The sequence below is a fragment of the Nelumbo nucifera genome, chromosome 1 (assembly GCF_055504915.1).
Source record: "Nelumbo nucifera cultivar China Antique chromosome 1, China Antique-T2T, whole genome shotgun sequence".
Classification (NCBI taxonomy): domain Eukaryota; kingdom Viridiplantae; phylum Streptophyta; class Magnoliopsida; order Proteales; family Nelumbonaceae; genus Nelumbo; species Nelumbo nucifera.
The window spans coordinates 14,661,143-14,678,223 of record NC_142649.1 but is presented as its reverse complement, the minus strand read 5'-3'; the positions used below and the strand labels follow the sequence as shown (position 1 = coordinate 14,678,223).

The window sequence follows — 17,081 nt, the reverse complement described above, 5'->3', positions numbered from 1 at the left end:
ATATCCAACCATAAAATATGTATTGGCACAACGTCTAAGTGAAAATATCGTCAATAATTATTTATTATTTAAATAATTATTATTTATTTCTAAAAATTATCAAAAATAAATAAGCATTATATATTATATTCAAAATATAGTTATTAAAGAAGAATTTTTAATTGCTTTGTGGATATGATAGATCATTTATAGAATTATAATATATTCAATCATTGTGATCAAATGATAAAATATAATTAATTAATTATTTATTTTTTTAATTCTAAAAATAAAAATAATAATTATTAAAGAAGAAATTTCAATTGGTCTATGGATATGATAGATCATCCATAGAATTATAATATACTCAATTGTTGTGATCAAGTGATAAAATATAATTAATTATAATTTATTTGTTAATTCTAAAAATATAAAAAATCAAAAAATATTAAAGAAGAAATTTCAATTCCTCTATGGATATGATAGATAAATCCATAGATCTAAAACATATTTAGTCTTTATGGGTAGAGAAAAAATTACATTTTCAAATTTTTTATTAATTTATAATTTCCTCAAATATCTTCATGAAATTTCCATAAATCTACTGAAAACACAAAAAAAAATTGTGATTTTGAATGTAAAAAATGTAGATCAACATAAATTTAAACATTCAAGAAAAAAATAAATCACGAGATATTATAAAAATTGAAAAAACTAACCTATTTTTGCCATATTTTTTCAAATTTTGAAAGATATTCAAAAAAAAAAATTAACGATTCACACTTGTTTCTTGCAAACTTTTGCAAATGTAACACTTTAAGAATGAGGTTTGGAGTTTTAGAATCATTTGGGGGTGAAAGATGGCTTATTTCAGGGAAAAGAAGCTTGTTTTCCCCATTTATTTATTTTTTTTAGTTTTTGGCCATATCTTTTTCGTTAATACGCCCTAATACACCCCCGATACGGTTTGATGCGGGTCTGATACGCATAAAAAAAAGCAAAACGCCCAATTTCCATGTATATTCTATATCTATTTTTCAAAGATAGGATATGATACACCCCATATCAGGGCATATTGTATCGAAATTTTAAACATTGTTGTATGGTACACATGTTTGTTGAAACAGATTATCTGACTTGTTTAAATCGCACCCGTACATGATACGAATTATCATGGAAATAGGTTTATGTGATTTTCCAATGGGAACATAATACAGATTAGTCAACATTTTAAACCCTGGGAACAGCCTCTTTCAACCTTGCATCAGGAATATCTCTCCCAAAATAAAGAGTAAGTATGAAGATTTTCCAATGCAAAGTTGTTCGAGCCAAAGCCAAACTCAGTTTACATAAACTTGTTTCCTCTTAACTTAAAATGGGTCCTGTCGGACCCTTTTTTTTTTTTTTTGGTAGATATGGGAATTGCACTGACAACACCTCCCGAATCAATTTAAATGCATTTGTTTCTCATGGTCTTGCAAAAATTCTATTTTTTTAGAATTTATTGTATTTTTGCCCTTTTAATTTTTATTATTATGACATCATGTTTTATCCCATTTTCCTAAATAGTTGAATTGCTAACCCACCACATGGATTGAAAATTCATTTTACTTTTGGGTCAATTTTAAATTTTGTATTAATTTTATTTCATCATTAGTAAAAACATATCGTATTTCTCACACTTATTTTTGTTTAATATGATGAATATATAATATTAGCGATATACACATTTTTTTCACATTCTTTTGTATTTTTATTATTTAGTTATGATATCATGGTTGACCCATTTGATTTGAATGGTTAAACTACTCGCTTGCCACTTGGATAGAAGAATGATTTCATTTTCAAGTTGGTTTTGAACACATATATGTTGTATTGTTAAAATCATTGGATATATTTAACTAGTAGAATTTATGAAAAATAATAATAAATCAAATATAGGATTTAATGAGAGAGAATGGGAGTTAACACCTTAAATATAGGAATTAATAAGAGGCAATTGAATGAAGTGAAAAGTGGTAGTTCAAATTATGTTTTATGCCCTTATGTCTAGAGGGGGACCTAATTCAAAAGTTGAGTAATAATACTCCATAAAAAATCCACAAGGTTCATTTATTTCATGTAACTTAAATATAGAATTTAATGAGAGGGAATGAGAATTAATATCTTGACTATAATAAATGAGAGGAAATATATTGATCTTAAAAGTAGTAGTTAAGATTATGTTTTTACCCTTATGACAGAAAGGTGCCAAATACAAAAACAGGGGCATTTTAGTCAGGAAAAAAATCCAGAATCTATACCTCATTCCCATTATAAGATATAGTATATATTGCTAAGGGAAAGAATCAAACAAAAACAAAAGAAAGACAAACAAAAAATTAAAGCAAAAGACAAACCAGGCTACACACAACAGGGGTTAGCCCTTCCCCACGAATCACTTTAGGCACTTATGCAAATAGTGTAACATTCTTCAACAAGGTTCTTGATGGACCATGGAAGAGATATGCACCCTTTGAGAGACTGTCAATAACCATCTTTGAATCTCCATCAATAACAATATCCTTCCAGGAAAACAGGCTTCACATTGATGGAGCAGGATGTCAGAAACCAGTATCATTACTCTTCAAACTAAGGACAACACCCTTTTCATCCCTATAAAGACAATCTCCAGCATATATGAACTTAGTTGAATTTAATATTGAGAAACAAAAATGCCTTAAATATAAAATTTAATAAAAGAGTGTGAATTAAAACTTTAAATATAAGACTTAAAGAAAATGAATTATTCAAATTACAGTTTCTACAATAAAGGAACAAAGACTTTTCCCTTAAACTCAACTTTTGCTCTTCCTTCATTCTTTTAACTTTTGGTTGGAGACTTGGAAAAAGAAATAAAAAGCAAAAAAAAAAAAAGAAGAAAACTATCAACACAAAAAGCAAAAAAATAGATGCTTAACTCCACTGCATGAATTATCTCAGGGGATTACTAATGACGTTATGGTCTGTTCTCTATATTATTCTCTAGAGAAGAAATTAGAGAGGCCAAAAAAAAAAAGAATTGTGGGTGATTGATAGAGAGGAACACTGAGGTGGACATTGTTGTTTTAGGAATACAGATGTAGATGCTTAATCGCTTTCCCATCAATTCAATTGTGGTGAAAATGTGAGACAGTGAGGACAAAAATACACTGTAAGGGTTGCATGTATGTCACTAAATAGCAGACTAAGAATAGATAAGACACATGATGCTTGTCTTTAATTGTAGCTTCAGGGTGTTCACCAACGTGAATGGTTTAGGGTTCTTTACTAATAAACAATGTTTTTGAACCGTGGATGATTCGGACGGTTATATTGTTCAGCCCAGAAATTATTCAGGCAATCGGTTCTGTTTTATTTTAAATTCGGCCTTTGATTAAAAGCAGTTGAATTGGTCAATGACTTATTGATCTGTGCGATCAAACTGTCAACCTGTTAGACTAGTTCAATGGTTTTGGGTCATTATTTATTTTATTTTATTTTTGTCAAAATGAGCTGTTCATTTGAACTGGATGATCAAATCGTCAACCTAGAAATCAATGGCCAAAATGAATCCGGTTCCGAATCAGTTTTTAAAACATTACTAATAAATACACGCTTTTGTAAAAGAAAATTACAAAGACACCCTTTCTAGTTTCACATAATACATAATACATAATACTAAGACCTATCCTATGGTTTGCGTATTACTAAGGCATTCCCTTGTACTTTGCAATTACTTTATTTAATCCACTTGGAAATGATTTTTTATTTAGAAAATACTCAAAAAATCTTGCATCACCCTTTTAGAAACAAAACCCACTCCACATTATTTTGTTCCAGAATAAAAAATTAATAAAAGAACAAAGGAAGATAATAGAAATGAAAATAAAAGTAAAATGGACAACAATAGAAAAATTTTTTTATTTTTTTATTTTCTGTTATCTTCGTTTATTTTCTATCTTCTATTTTTGTTTTTTGTTATTTCAAATTAAAATATTCATTATTTATTTCTTTTAATTATTTTGGTCAACAAATACTATGGTCAAATAATGTCATTCTACACTTCAACAAGTAAAGCAGTTGTAAAATAGAGGGAGTGTTTTAGTAATATTCAAACTATACGCTAGGTCTTACTAATTACATTAAACTATGGAGGTGTCTTCATAAATATTCCTTTTCTATAACAAAAATTGCCACATCAGCAAAAATGTATTGTTTTTGCTGACATGGGAGTTTCTTTTATTTCAGAAAGCAAAGCCATTCACATTCTACCAAAAAAAACATCAATTTAGCTAACCCAAGAAAGCAAGAAGTAAAAAGTTAATACCAAGAGCTGAAAACCATCAAAAACATCTCACTCTCACCCACATCACATAGGCACATGGTACCAAAGCCGACACTGAGAAATATGAAGTAAAATGTCCAACACTAAAGTACACAAGATACGAGTAGTATTTGTCATGCAGTAGGGGTGAACGTGGGCCGGGCCAGGATGGGCCCGTCGAGCTTGGGCCTGGTTTAGAGACTATGACTTTTATATAAAGTATTATTTAATATGGATTATATGTGTTTTATAATATTTACGGAAAAATCTATGCTGTATGACACCTGAAGAGCTTTGACCAATCAAAACCCCGTCAGTTTTGATAAATTCCACCTGATTGATTACCACTTTTATATCACTGGCTGATTGGTTATGAGTCTTATGACTTATGAGTTTGTCGGTGGCTCTTCTGGGCCGAAAGTATTGGGCTCAGATCTGGCCCAGTACTTGCAGGCATAATGCGGGCCCAAGCCCATGGATATTAGAACACAATCTAGACCCAAGACCAAAAGTTCTTGGCCAGACTGGACTAGTGGACTGAAAATGATCACCCTATTGTGCACCTTCCCAACTTGGGCTGTTAGGTTTAGAGGATGGGGATTAGGTTTCAACCTTTTGACTACCCTATTACAAGACCCCGATCTGTGCTGCTTACCCCCATCGAGAGATTAGTATCATTTTGTATTTTCTTTACTTTTTTTTAAACCCAACCCAAAGGTCAACCATGTTTTTTGTTCAGGTCACCGTTCTTTAGTTCGATTGTCTGGGTTGAATGGGTTAAACCATCAAAACAAATTGAGAAAAAAAGAAAGGAGAGATACCATTATCACGGCAAGAAATCTCTCTCTCTGAGATTAATGTCAGGCATAAGTGGAGCTCTAAAATGCATCAGGTGGCAAGACCAATATGAGTTTGAATAGATTGGTGTGTGTAGAACATAAGATTCTCTTTTAATTTCCATATATAAGGAGCTGAATATTTTGGGCAAATTGAGAAAAATGGCATTCAAGCTAAAGTCCAAAATATCAGTATCACGTGTTTGGATAATACATGAATACGATGGAATGGTAATAGATACACTTGAATACATTAGGGAATCTCTCACAAATCTCATTAACACTAAATGAATAATTATGAAAAAGGTATAAACATATCTTACATAAAGAGATACATTACACTCAACAACACTAGAATTTAAAACATGTAGATCTCATACCATAACTTTTCTAATACATCAAGCAATGTTTGAGCTTCCAATCTACTAAAAATTTATTATAAGACCCATCAAATTATTGTTAAACCAATGTGTTTGATATTGATATGTCCATATTATAGTTCTCTCTTACCACAGAAAGCATTTAGAATATGGAAAATAAATTATTTTTCTAATTTTTCGTTTTTCCTAAAAACTATGGAAACTATTTATTTTTAACATAAATTATTCTTAGGTTAATGAGTTTAATAGATCTTTGATAGATCCATATTGTAGTTCTTTCTGGCAATGAAAAATATTTATAAAATATAAAAAAATTATTTTTATAATTTCTAGATTTTTTTCCAATTTTTGGGAAAAATTCATATATCTAACAATTTTGGACCATTGGTCCAATTGGATATACCTCAGTGGTTCAAAATATCAGAACAATCGGTGGTTCAATTTTCTAATTGGATATGCCTAGATTTTTTTTTTCAATTTCTAATGATTTGGTGAAAATGAATAACAATTTGTTGACTTATGCCAATAATCAAAAACTGGTGTAAATACACTTTTACACTGATCGAATTGAGACAAGATAGTTCAGTGAAAGTATAAAATACGGACCGGCAATTGTACTCATTTACACTTGTCCTGTTTTGTTACATCAACATAAATGGAGATTACTCTGCTTTCTAGTTTGTTGCAACCGGAGATTTATCAGAGAGAGAGAAATGGTTCCCACTTACACTCGTCCTAATTTACACTTGTCCTGTTTGGTTACATCAACATAAATGGAGATTACTCTGCTTTCTAGTTTGTTGCAACAGGAGATTTATCAGAGAGATGGTTCCCGTTTACACTCATCCTAATTTACACTTGTCCTGTTTGGTTACATCAACAAAAATGGAGATTACTCTGCTTTCTAGTTTGTTGCAGCGGGAGATTTATCAGAGAGAGAGAGATCCCGTTTACACGTCCTAATTGGTTACATCTAAGTGGAGGTTACTCTGTTTTCTAGTTCATTGCAGCAGGAGAATTACCAGAAAGGTAGAGAGAGAGAATTGGGGGAGATTGATCAAAGATACCTTTTCTCCTCGCAGAATCTGAGAGATGACCATCGCTAGCGACGGTTGCTCATGTTCTCTCCGGTTTTAGTTTTCTCCGCTCAGAATCTGAGAGACAACCATTGATGATGACAGTTGCTCGTGTACTCAGTTTCTCACTGGTTTTGGTTTTCTCCGCTAAGAATCTAAGAGATGACCAATCCACGCTGAGATGTACATTTGGGTGCGTGTGGGGCACGTTCTGTGTAGAGCCCATGTGCATTCCTTTTAAAATCTTTTAAGATTCCCACACAGGCTAAAAGTGTTATCAAAACCATGGGCCTGTTTTCATTTCTGAAAAATTAAAAAAAAAAAAAGAATTGGTTTCATATATCAAGAGAAGAAATGCTTTTTCCCGTGAGCCTGTTTTATTGAGATCAGAACGAAGTCAAAACCAAACGACATAAACCTTCAAGATGACCAGACCTTTGGCTGAGACAAAAAGATGGGTGGTTATCCATTTGTAATGATGCGATTGATTTAAAAATGAACCATTTGATAATCAAGAAGCTCCCCTAGAACAAAAACAAGGAGAAGCTTTAAAATAGAAGGAAAATACGAAGAGGGGAAAATTTAATAAATATTAAATACCAGGAAAACTGGCATCTCCTGCCAGGATGAAAATTGCAAGAACCCTGTACATTAACATGCCATGAACTCCAAACAAGACGAATGAAGCGGTGGTGATCTAAATGCAAGACCAGCAAAGTAAATGTGGTGCTGCAACATCAGTCATCAGCAGCTAACAGGCTCCATCCTTAACCAGAAGCGCTCTTCCTTGCAGCATAGACACGATAAGCAGCGAGTCCTACAATAGCGACTGCGGCCCCAACTGTTTTTGTTAAACAGAAGATTGTCAAGAACATAGAGATAAAGAAGGAAACAAGCAATAAAATAAGTCAGCAAAAGCACCAGGAAAAATAAAATGGATCATATTAACCAGGTTGGTCCTACATCAATAAACAACGAGACATCAAAAGCACAGTGCCCAAATTAATGGTGATCACTTGCACACGGTATGATCATGTGGAGTAGGAAATAATTAGCCCTTTCAGTGGCTTTCTCGATAACTGTTGTAAGAAGTATTTCAGCGGAATAATCTGTGACTATGAACAATGTCCAATAATTTAAACTGCATAGTGAGATTATGTGGATTCCTCACACACACTACAATCATTACTGGCCAAGTGTGATACAGCCAAAAGAAACAAGGTAGGAGAGTAATCCAAGTTCAAAGCTATTTTGGCCCAAAAATCTGGAGCAAAAGAAAAGAAAAAAAAGAAAAAATGACATTGGTATGCATACAACGAGTGATTAGCTACACGTTTTAAGCCAACCTTGATTGTGTGTCATTCGACTACAAGTTCCCGTAACTCATAAAAAGGAATAAGATCACAGGGTCAACTGATTCTCAGTTCTCATTTTCTCTTCTAATTTCTATTCTACAGCATCTTTGTTCTACTTCTTCCTTTATTTCTGTCCTATATTGCAAGTAGATTTGTACTTGGTATTAGGTCCCTACTGCTTGACCGACCTTTTGACTGTAAATCTGACATTCCAAGGTACTTCATCTTCAGAACACAACCATAAATTACTACTTGCCAATCTCCTTTTACAATCATGTTGGTCCAAATGCTTAGAGAAGTCAGTTTTAAGGCTTGTGCTACTGCCATTAGCACAGACCTTTTGGAGTTACAACCATAAATTAGTACTTGGCCTATCTCCTTTTACAATTATGTTCGCCCAAATGTTTAGAGCGGCCAGTTTTAAGGCTTGTGCTACTGCCATTAGCACAGCCCTTTAGGAGTTCCCTGCTGGCCCCAAGAAGCTAAGTAATATTTCCCCCCTTTCATCCTCTTACCATACTTCCTATTCCACATTCTCCCAGGTTGCCAAGATATACTTCTCATCAATATATTTGGTTGCAGGGTTTTCTGTTATTTGGATCATTAGAATTAGATCCAAAGCAACGTCCTAGATCATCCAATAGTGGTCTCTTGAAGCAAAGGGGATTTCACTCCATGTTTTTTTTATCAGTAACAACAAGATTTATATTAAGGATTTAAAATATAGGTACATGAGGTACAATATGTACACAGAAATTGAGAGGCAAACAGAATTGTCTCTCCCCTACAACCTGTAAATACTACAGCAGTGCCCAGAACAAACTCTCCCTCTCCACCCCTTGCTTGGCTAAACAATCTGCCATAGACTTAGCAGACTGCTTAACCCAATGAACCTTTACACCCATATCTTTTGTTGTTTTTTGGATGAATAACAGTTGACTTCGTTGAATTTAAAAGAAAGTGTACAAGAGAAAGTGGGAGAGAGACAAGCCCTCTTATCTCTCCCCTTAAATTTTAATTAAAAAAAATACATTTGTGCCCAGAATGTTAGAGATTTCTCCCAACCCCTTGCTTGGCTAGTGCATCAGCCATAGAATTAGCTGTTCTTTTCACCCACCTTATTCTCAGTTCCATGTCCTTTGTGATCCATCTGAAGTTTTTCTTCTCATTGTTGTATTCCTACATCCTACTTTCCTCATTTTGTAGCCAAGCCACTACCAGTTTGGAATCCCCTTCAATGATTAACTTTCTAACATTCATGGTTCTAGCTCTTTGCACCCCTTCCATAACTGCCATTACTTCCGCTCTTAGTGAGTTTCCCTCACCTGCTGGGCCTGAGAATATTGTACCACACTTTACCCTCCTCATCCTTAAATACACCTCCAAAATGTCGATCGACTTCGATATGCTTAGTTCTGTCATGCTGTACCAGATTATAAGCTATATTAATAGCAACCTGATTATCGCAATACAACATTAAGGGCTTCTCATAAGCAATACCCAATTCCTCAAATAATGACTTCAGCCATAGGATTTCAGCCACACCATTAGCCATAGATCTATATTCAGCTTCAGCACTAGAACGAGAAACAACACTTTGTTTCTTACTCCTCCAGGAGACAAGGTTACCTCCTACAAAGGCACAATATCCAAAGGTAGACCTTCTATCATCAACACTCCCAACCCAATCAACATCTGCATAAACCTCTATCTTCATGTGATCATTATTCTTGAATAATATACCTCTACCTGGACATCTCTTCAAGTATGCTAATATCCTCTCAACTGCAAGGAGGTGAGTAGTTCTAGGAGAGTGCATATATTGACTGACAATGCTGACTGCATAACTAATGTCGGTCGTTTGAGACAAAGATAGAGGAGTTTCCCAACTAATTGTTGGAACATAGCTTTGTCTTCAAGTGGCTCTCCACTCTCTGCACTGATCTTGTGATTCTGTTCAATAGGTGTATCTGCAGGCTTAACACCCAACTTTCCGGTTTCTCCCAATAGATCTAGAACATACTTCCTTTAAGAAATAAAAATCCCATGTTTAGATCTAGCAACCTCAATACCCAAGAAGTATTGTAGCTCTCCCAGATCTTTCACCTCAAACTCTTGATGAAGGAGTTGTTTAACAGACTCAATCTCACTGTTATCATTCCTTGCCACTACAATATCATCCACATATACAGCAAGCAGAGTCAAGGATGAGTCCACTCTTTTAATGAACAATGTATGGTCTGACTGGGCCTGTACATAGCCGAATTTTTCAAGGGATTGTCTGAATCTATCAAACCAAGCTCTGGGGGACTACTTTAGTCCATACAAGGCTTTTTTCAACTGGCAAACCTTCTTTCCTGTCTCTGCATCATAAAATCCAAGAGGTAACTGCATGTAGACTTCTTCCTGTAAGTCTCCATTGAGGAAGGCATTTTTAACATCCATCTGGAACAAGGGCCAAGAGTAACTGGCTGCAAGGGATAGCAAAACTCTAATAGTGGTCATCTTTGCTACTGGAGCAAAAGTCCCCAAGTTGTCTATACCATAAGTCTAAGTAAATCCCTTTGCAACTAATCGGGCCTTATACCTTTCAATGGAACCATTAGCATTATGTTTCACAATAAATACCCATCTACATCCAACCAGTTTCTTTCCTTTAGGCTGGTCAACTAGCTCCCAAATATTATTCCTCAGAAGAGCATCCATTTCAACCTTCATTGCATCTTTCCACTCAAGAACTGACAAGGCTTCCTGCACTGTTCTGGGAATAGGAATATCAGCAATGGATGTGAGAAAGGACCTGTAAGAGGGGGATAGGCGATCATAGGACAGGAACTGGGAAATGCAGTGAGCTGTGGATGTGGTGCAACGCCGTTTGCCTTTACGGACTGCAATGGGGAGGTCAAGGTCATCCTAAGGGGGTAAAGTAGCAACAGTGGAAGGTATCTCAGTGGGACCTGGATCTGATAAAGGGGTTGTGGTACCTAGACCTGTTCATGGGCCGGGCTGGGCTTTCACTCTGTATTAACAGAATTTTCTAAGGCTGGAGCCCGAGCCCGAGCCCGGCCCTCATAAAAAGCCCGAAGCCCGGGCCAGGGCCCAAGACCGAAATTTAGCCCATACTGTTAGCGGCTGAATAGAGAGAGAGAGAGAGAGAGAGAGATTATAAAGAAAAGAATAAAAAATGTATATATTAAATTATAAATATATATTTTAATAAATATTATATTATTTATATAATTTATATAATATATAAAATACATATTATATATTTTATAAAATATATAATGCTGAGTTGGGCATGGCCGGGCTTTTTTGACAAATCCCGAGCCCGGCCCGAAACACAATCGGGCTTACTGTGTTAGGCCCGAGGTCAGGCCCGCAAGCCTAATTACATGACCAAGCCCGACCGGGGTGCAGGCCGGGCCATCGGGCTACCCAACCCATGAACAGGTCTAGTGGTACCTGGATCTGGATCCGCAGAAGGAACTGGGGCTGGCCTGGACTACTGATGACCGAAATCAACCTGCCTCCACCGCTTGTGATAGACTCGCAAATCCTAACACCTCTGACAACCCTCCCCATTACATCCCTCATCACTCAATGGAATAGGTAAAGGAACTTCTGATGAGTTAACCCCACTCTCACTACTCTCCCCGTGAGGAGAAACCCTAGGGTAATAGGGTACCTCCTCAAAAGGGTCATAGCAGCAATAACCCTTTTGAGTTTGTGCATAACCGAGAAAAATACATTCAGAGGCCTTATGATCAAATTTGGAACGATGAGGTCCAAGAATCTAAACAAAGCAAGTGCAACCAAAGGTTTTAAGGGGAACAATAAACAATTCTTTATCGGGGTATAGAAGGGTAAATGGAGGCTTCATGTCAAGAACCTGTGATGTGATACGGGCCCCAAACATCGGTATGCACAATATCAAAAGAATTACTACTTTTATTACTCAAGGAATAAGATGTTCTACAATGCTTTGCAAGCTCACAACTCTCACATCTCAAATTTGACATCTGAACAGACTTGAACAAATTTGGAAACAAACTCTTCAAAGACCAAAAGGATAAATAACCCAACTAATTATGCCAAAGCATAACCTGACTAACAGACTGAGAAACAAAAGACTTCCTATCTTCACGATCTTCCCAATGAGAACTCTCTCCAAGCAGATAGATTCCATTCGTCTCACGGCCAGTCCCAATAACCTTCCTTGTCTCCAAGTCTTGAAAAACACATCGGTCAGGGAAAAAGGTTACTGAACAATTCTGATGTTTTGTAATACTATTGACTGAAAGCAAGTTAGTATCAAACTTAGGAACATGCAGAACTGAAGATAAGGAAATGATATTAGATAACTTGATGTCTCCCTTGCCAAAAATGGGAACAAGGGAACCATCAGCAATGGACACTTTATCTCTACCAGAAGATAAGTGATAGGTAGTGAACAGTGATTGCAAGATAGTCATATGGTCAGATGCACCTGAATCTATTACCCAACAATGTTCAGTGTTACCTGGAGTTGAAGCATGGTAAGCTGAGGCCCGAGTACCTGAATGAGCAAAGGCTGATGTGGGAGGAGTTGATGGTGGCTGAGATGATCCCAACTTCCTTTTCCAACTGAGTAGGGCAGCCCGGACAACAGCTAGGGTGTCTAGAGGCGTGCCTTTTGTGCTCGATGAGGATGCAGAATCGGTATTAACAACCATATGAGCATTACCCCTTTTGTTCCTAGTTTTGTTGGAACTAGATGACGGTGCAGCTTCCAACGTGTCTTTAGTATGCTTAGGTTTTTGCAATGTTCACACACTAGATCCCGCTTATCTTCCTTCTTTGTATCCCTCTTCGTATCACCCCCAGACTTAGGTTTAACTACTTCTAAGGCTGGTGGGAAGGGCTGATGCTGCATCATAACCTTTCTCCTAGTCTCTTCACTATGCACTAAGGAGTAGGCTTGGGATAAGGTCACACTCTCCTTTGTTAGTATTTGTTGTCTCACAATATCATAGTCAGGATTCAGACCAGCTAGGAATTCAAAAACCCTATTAGTTTCAACTTGTTTTCTATGAGTGTGCATCCTTCTGACTTTCCCACTCAAGTGTTTCTAGGTGGTCAATTTCATGCCACAAATTTCAAGGTAGAGAAGTAAACCGAGAGGTTTCTCTCATTGCTTAAGGTTGTTAACCTCACACTTCAATTCATAAGCTCTAGCAACATTAAGGGGTTGGGAGTAAGTCTCCATGACATCCCAAATTTCCTTGGTTGTTTTTGCCCACAAATAGTTCCGACTGATATGTGACTGCATAGAGTTGCATAGCCATGTCATAAACAAATAGTTCACCTGAACCCATTTGGTATAAGTTTGGTCCTCCTTAGTTGGTTCTTTCACATCTCCCAACAAGTAGCTGAGATTTCCTCTACCCCCCCAATGGCCATCATGGCCGATTGAGCCCATTCTAAGTAGTTTGATCTATCAAACTTCACAGTTGTAATCTGAAAAGCATTCTCAGACATGTTACCAGAATTGCTAGTCCCAAAAACACCTTCCCCTTGATTCTTGAACTCCATTCTTGGTCAATAATTAATAATAAAAAACCTTTTAAACTACTGTAATAGAAAAACAACACCCAAACAACTGATAACAACCGGCCTAGGTCTTCCAAAGAACAAAGAAAACAGGATTCTATATGAAACCAGTTCAAAATCTGATCTGAAACCAACAACAGTTCTGAATTTTAGGGTTTTCTCTCAAAACCCTAAAGGAAAAAAAACAGATTTTCCAGCCACACCTCTCAAAATAGACCAAGATGATTTTTTCCAAGGTTATTCTCAAGAAAAAAAAACTTTATGAAAAAATCTCTGGCCGCCACCTTCTATCTGATGCAAAACCCTAACCTTGAGGATCCAAAGCCTTTTCTGATTCTTCCCGACTACTGGAACTCTCCCAGCCTTCTACAACCTTCTTAGTAGCAGCCACACACTACCAGTAACCTCCAAGAATCAGTCAATCCTCCTTTGTTGAAATACTTCTAAACCTAGGAAATTCTCATGTAGTCAATCTAATTAGACTAACATAAGAGCTCCTAACCTGGCTCTAATACCAAGTAGTCGATCAAGACTACAATCAGTCTTGAATTCAAAGAAAAGAAATAAGAAATTTCAAAAGAGAAGAAGAGAGGGAGAAAAGAGAAGAAGCACACAAAGAGATTTTGAAAAGAGAGAGAGGGTTGATCAGTAGATCTGCTGACCCACTCTTAATATTTATATATGTTGACTAATTGTAAAAGGGCTGAATTGCCCTTATTGCTTACATGGCAAATAAACTAATAATAAAGCTGAAATAACAAGCTGTAATAACAAACTGAAATAACTACCAACTAACACTGACATAACTAACAAAAAATATGCTGCCATTCGAACACAGTGGGGACCACATCAGTGTTCTCTACATATATAAATCCTAGGTTAGATCCCTAGGTTCCATAAATAAGTAATGATCTTTAACTAATAATCACCATAATTCTCATGAAATTAAGTATAAACCCCATATCAATAAATAGAAAGTGAACATATTTATGAGTAGAAAATAATTAAGGAAAGAAACATACAAAACACAAGGGTTGAGCCCTTGTTTTGGTCCTAGGAAGAAGTCCTATTGATTGTTCTTGTGTGTCAATTGCATAAAATCTTCAAGTTATTTTTACTTATCAATTCAGGTTTTAAAGTTCTAAAGGGTTGAAGACTATGTCATCAACTTGTGCCTCGATTGGACCCAAAAAAATAAGAAAATAATAAAAAGAAACTAGTACAAGAATAACAATATTAATACTATAAACCCACAAAAAAATGATAGAGAACAAATTTTATGGAGGAAATGAAATATTGCAGAAAATCTAAGAATGACAAGGAGAGGGATCAAACTGGTGTGTTTGAAAGCATCTTATGAAGGGCCATAAGTTGGGTAAATCCTTGGATCTGTTCTCCACCTACACTTTTGATGACATAAGGAGAAATTGGGAACAACTGGCCAAAAGTTCTGCAGTCAGAAGCAAGCTGGTGGTGGATTGGAAGTCTCTTGATGCAGGCGTCATTAAACTAAATTTTGATGGCAGTAGTTTGGGCTAGGGGTGATCATGGGCCGGGCCCAGGCCAGGCTTTGCACTTATATTAAGCCCTAGCCCAAGTCTATACGGGCCTGATTCCAGGCCAATGTCTTTTATATATAAAGCATTATATATCTATAATATTTTATATTAAATGACATAACATGCATATAAACTTTTATTTTATATATTATATAATATAAAATATTACATATAATATAAATTATACATGTCATGTTATAATATTTATATATAAAATATATAATACAATGTAAAATAACATGTATACATTATACACAATGCGTAAGTTTAAATATATGTGGGCCAGGCTGGGCCCGGGCCCGGGCTTGAAGTATTAAGCCCAAGCCTGGGCCTAAGATTGGGCCTGGGCCCGGGCTGGGCCTGAACACAAAACCCAGGACCAAGCCCGGAATTTCCGGGCCGGGCTGAAATGATCACCCCTAGTTTGGGCAACCCGTGGCCTTCTGGAATAGGGGGAGTCTTTAGAAACGAAGAAGGTCAGATTGTAGCTCTATTTTCTGGTCCTATAGGGTGGGGAGACTCAGTAAATGCAGAACTTCAAGCTGTGTTACAAGGTGCAGAATATGCAAGAGAGTTGGCAGTGGAGCATTTAATGATTGAAGGTGATTCCAAATTGGTTGTTGGATGGCTAAAAGAACCAGAGACGGCAGCCTGGCCGTACAGGGGGACTTTGAGAAGATTTAAGTGGCTGACTTCAAATATTTCAGTCACAGTTCAATGGGAAAGAAGATCAGCAAATGGGCTGGCAGACCTCCTAGCTAAACAAGGAGTACATAGGAATCAGCTCTTTTGGGCTCAATTGTAAGCTTTATGATGTAGTTAGGAGGCTGGACCTCGCACCTCTTAGTGGGGAATTGTATGATGTATACTTAGTTCTTTAATCAATAATATTATCATTTCCATTATCTATCAAAAAAAAATCTGAAAATCAAACAGATGATACTAAAAATCCAGCAAACTTTCAAGTTTCTTTCAGATATATTCTAGTATATCCAAATGAAAGAGCACAATGGCAACAAGCATTAACTTAAAAGCCATATATTGAGCATACCTGAAACAAACATCAGAGAACGGTTAACAAGTTGATGATAATGCTTGCGGTTTCTACCAGCTTCAGTCTCAGGAATGCTCAAATTAGGGTGTTCTGCTGCACTTATAATCCTACGAAATATACTATTGAAATCTCCTAACTTCATGCTCACAGGGATGGGTGCATCTATTCCCATGTCTTGACTAACCTACAACAGCAGAATTACAATCAAAGATTATAACTATAGGTTCTACATAACCTTTGAAACCAGTATTGTCATAAAGTTACTGAAACTGTGTAGACAATAAATAAAAACTGTTATAAAGACTTAAAAATAAATAAGTAAAGTAAGAGAGAGAGAGAGAGAGAGAACAAAAGAAACAATGTCCTGAAATTGCCCATCTGTCCATATGGCATCCATAATACTTCCATGAATTTATACTAACCACAGGGTGTTACTGCTATTAACTTTATAATTGCAACAACTTGAAAATCAGGATGCTATATCAAACTTGTAACACTTTCTAAAATAAACATTCAGAATAGCTGTTTTAGAATTTAGATTTTCCCAACAAGAAGAAATCTATAGTGAAATAAGTAAAGATGCCTAAGAATCTCACTACAGATTTAAATATAAAAGAACAAGGCTATCTCATGACAAAGCAACTACCCTCGTGGAATCTTGTATAGCCAGTGGGTATGGATCAAGATCATCCTTAGCTGCAACAATGAGGCAAGGCACCTCAAAGCCACTGTCCTCTCCATGACTAGCAACTTCTAAAAGCAATTCAGTTGCTTTCCTCCAAGAACTTTCATCAGAACTAAAATTACAGACAAAAGAAATGTCATCTCCCAAGGAAAAATGAGGAAATTATGATTACATGGAAAAAAGGAGTGTCAGTACTAAAAGAAATTACAATAAAGAAAAT

General features: G+C 36.0%; 1 protein-coding gene across 2 annotated transcripts in view; it reads right to left on the bottom strand.

Moving 5' to 3' along the window:
• Positions 1-7,071: 7,071 nt before the first annotated feature.
• The window catches only part of LOC104588089 (mitochondrial Rho GTPase 1-like), a 31,568-nt gene continuing 21,558 nt past the window's right edge, over positions 7,072-17,081 (bottom strand). For both annotated transcript variants that reach the window (XM_010245909.3, XM_010245908.3), the window contains exons 13-15: positions 16,823-16,973; positions 16,174-16,360; positions 7,072-7,457 (exon numbers count right to left, since the gene is read on the bottom strand). In XM_010245909.3, coding sequence (XP_010244211.2) covers positions 7,384-7,457; positions 16,174-16,360; positions 16,823-16,973 — 412 coding nt within the window. In that variant the 3' untranslated portion in view covers positions 7,072-7,383. The remainder of the gene's footprint in view (positions 7,458-16,173; positions 16,361-16,822; positions 16,974-17,081) is intronic.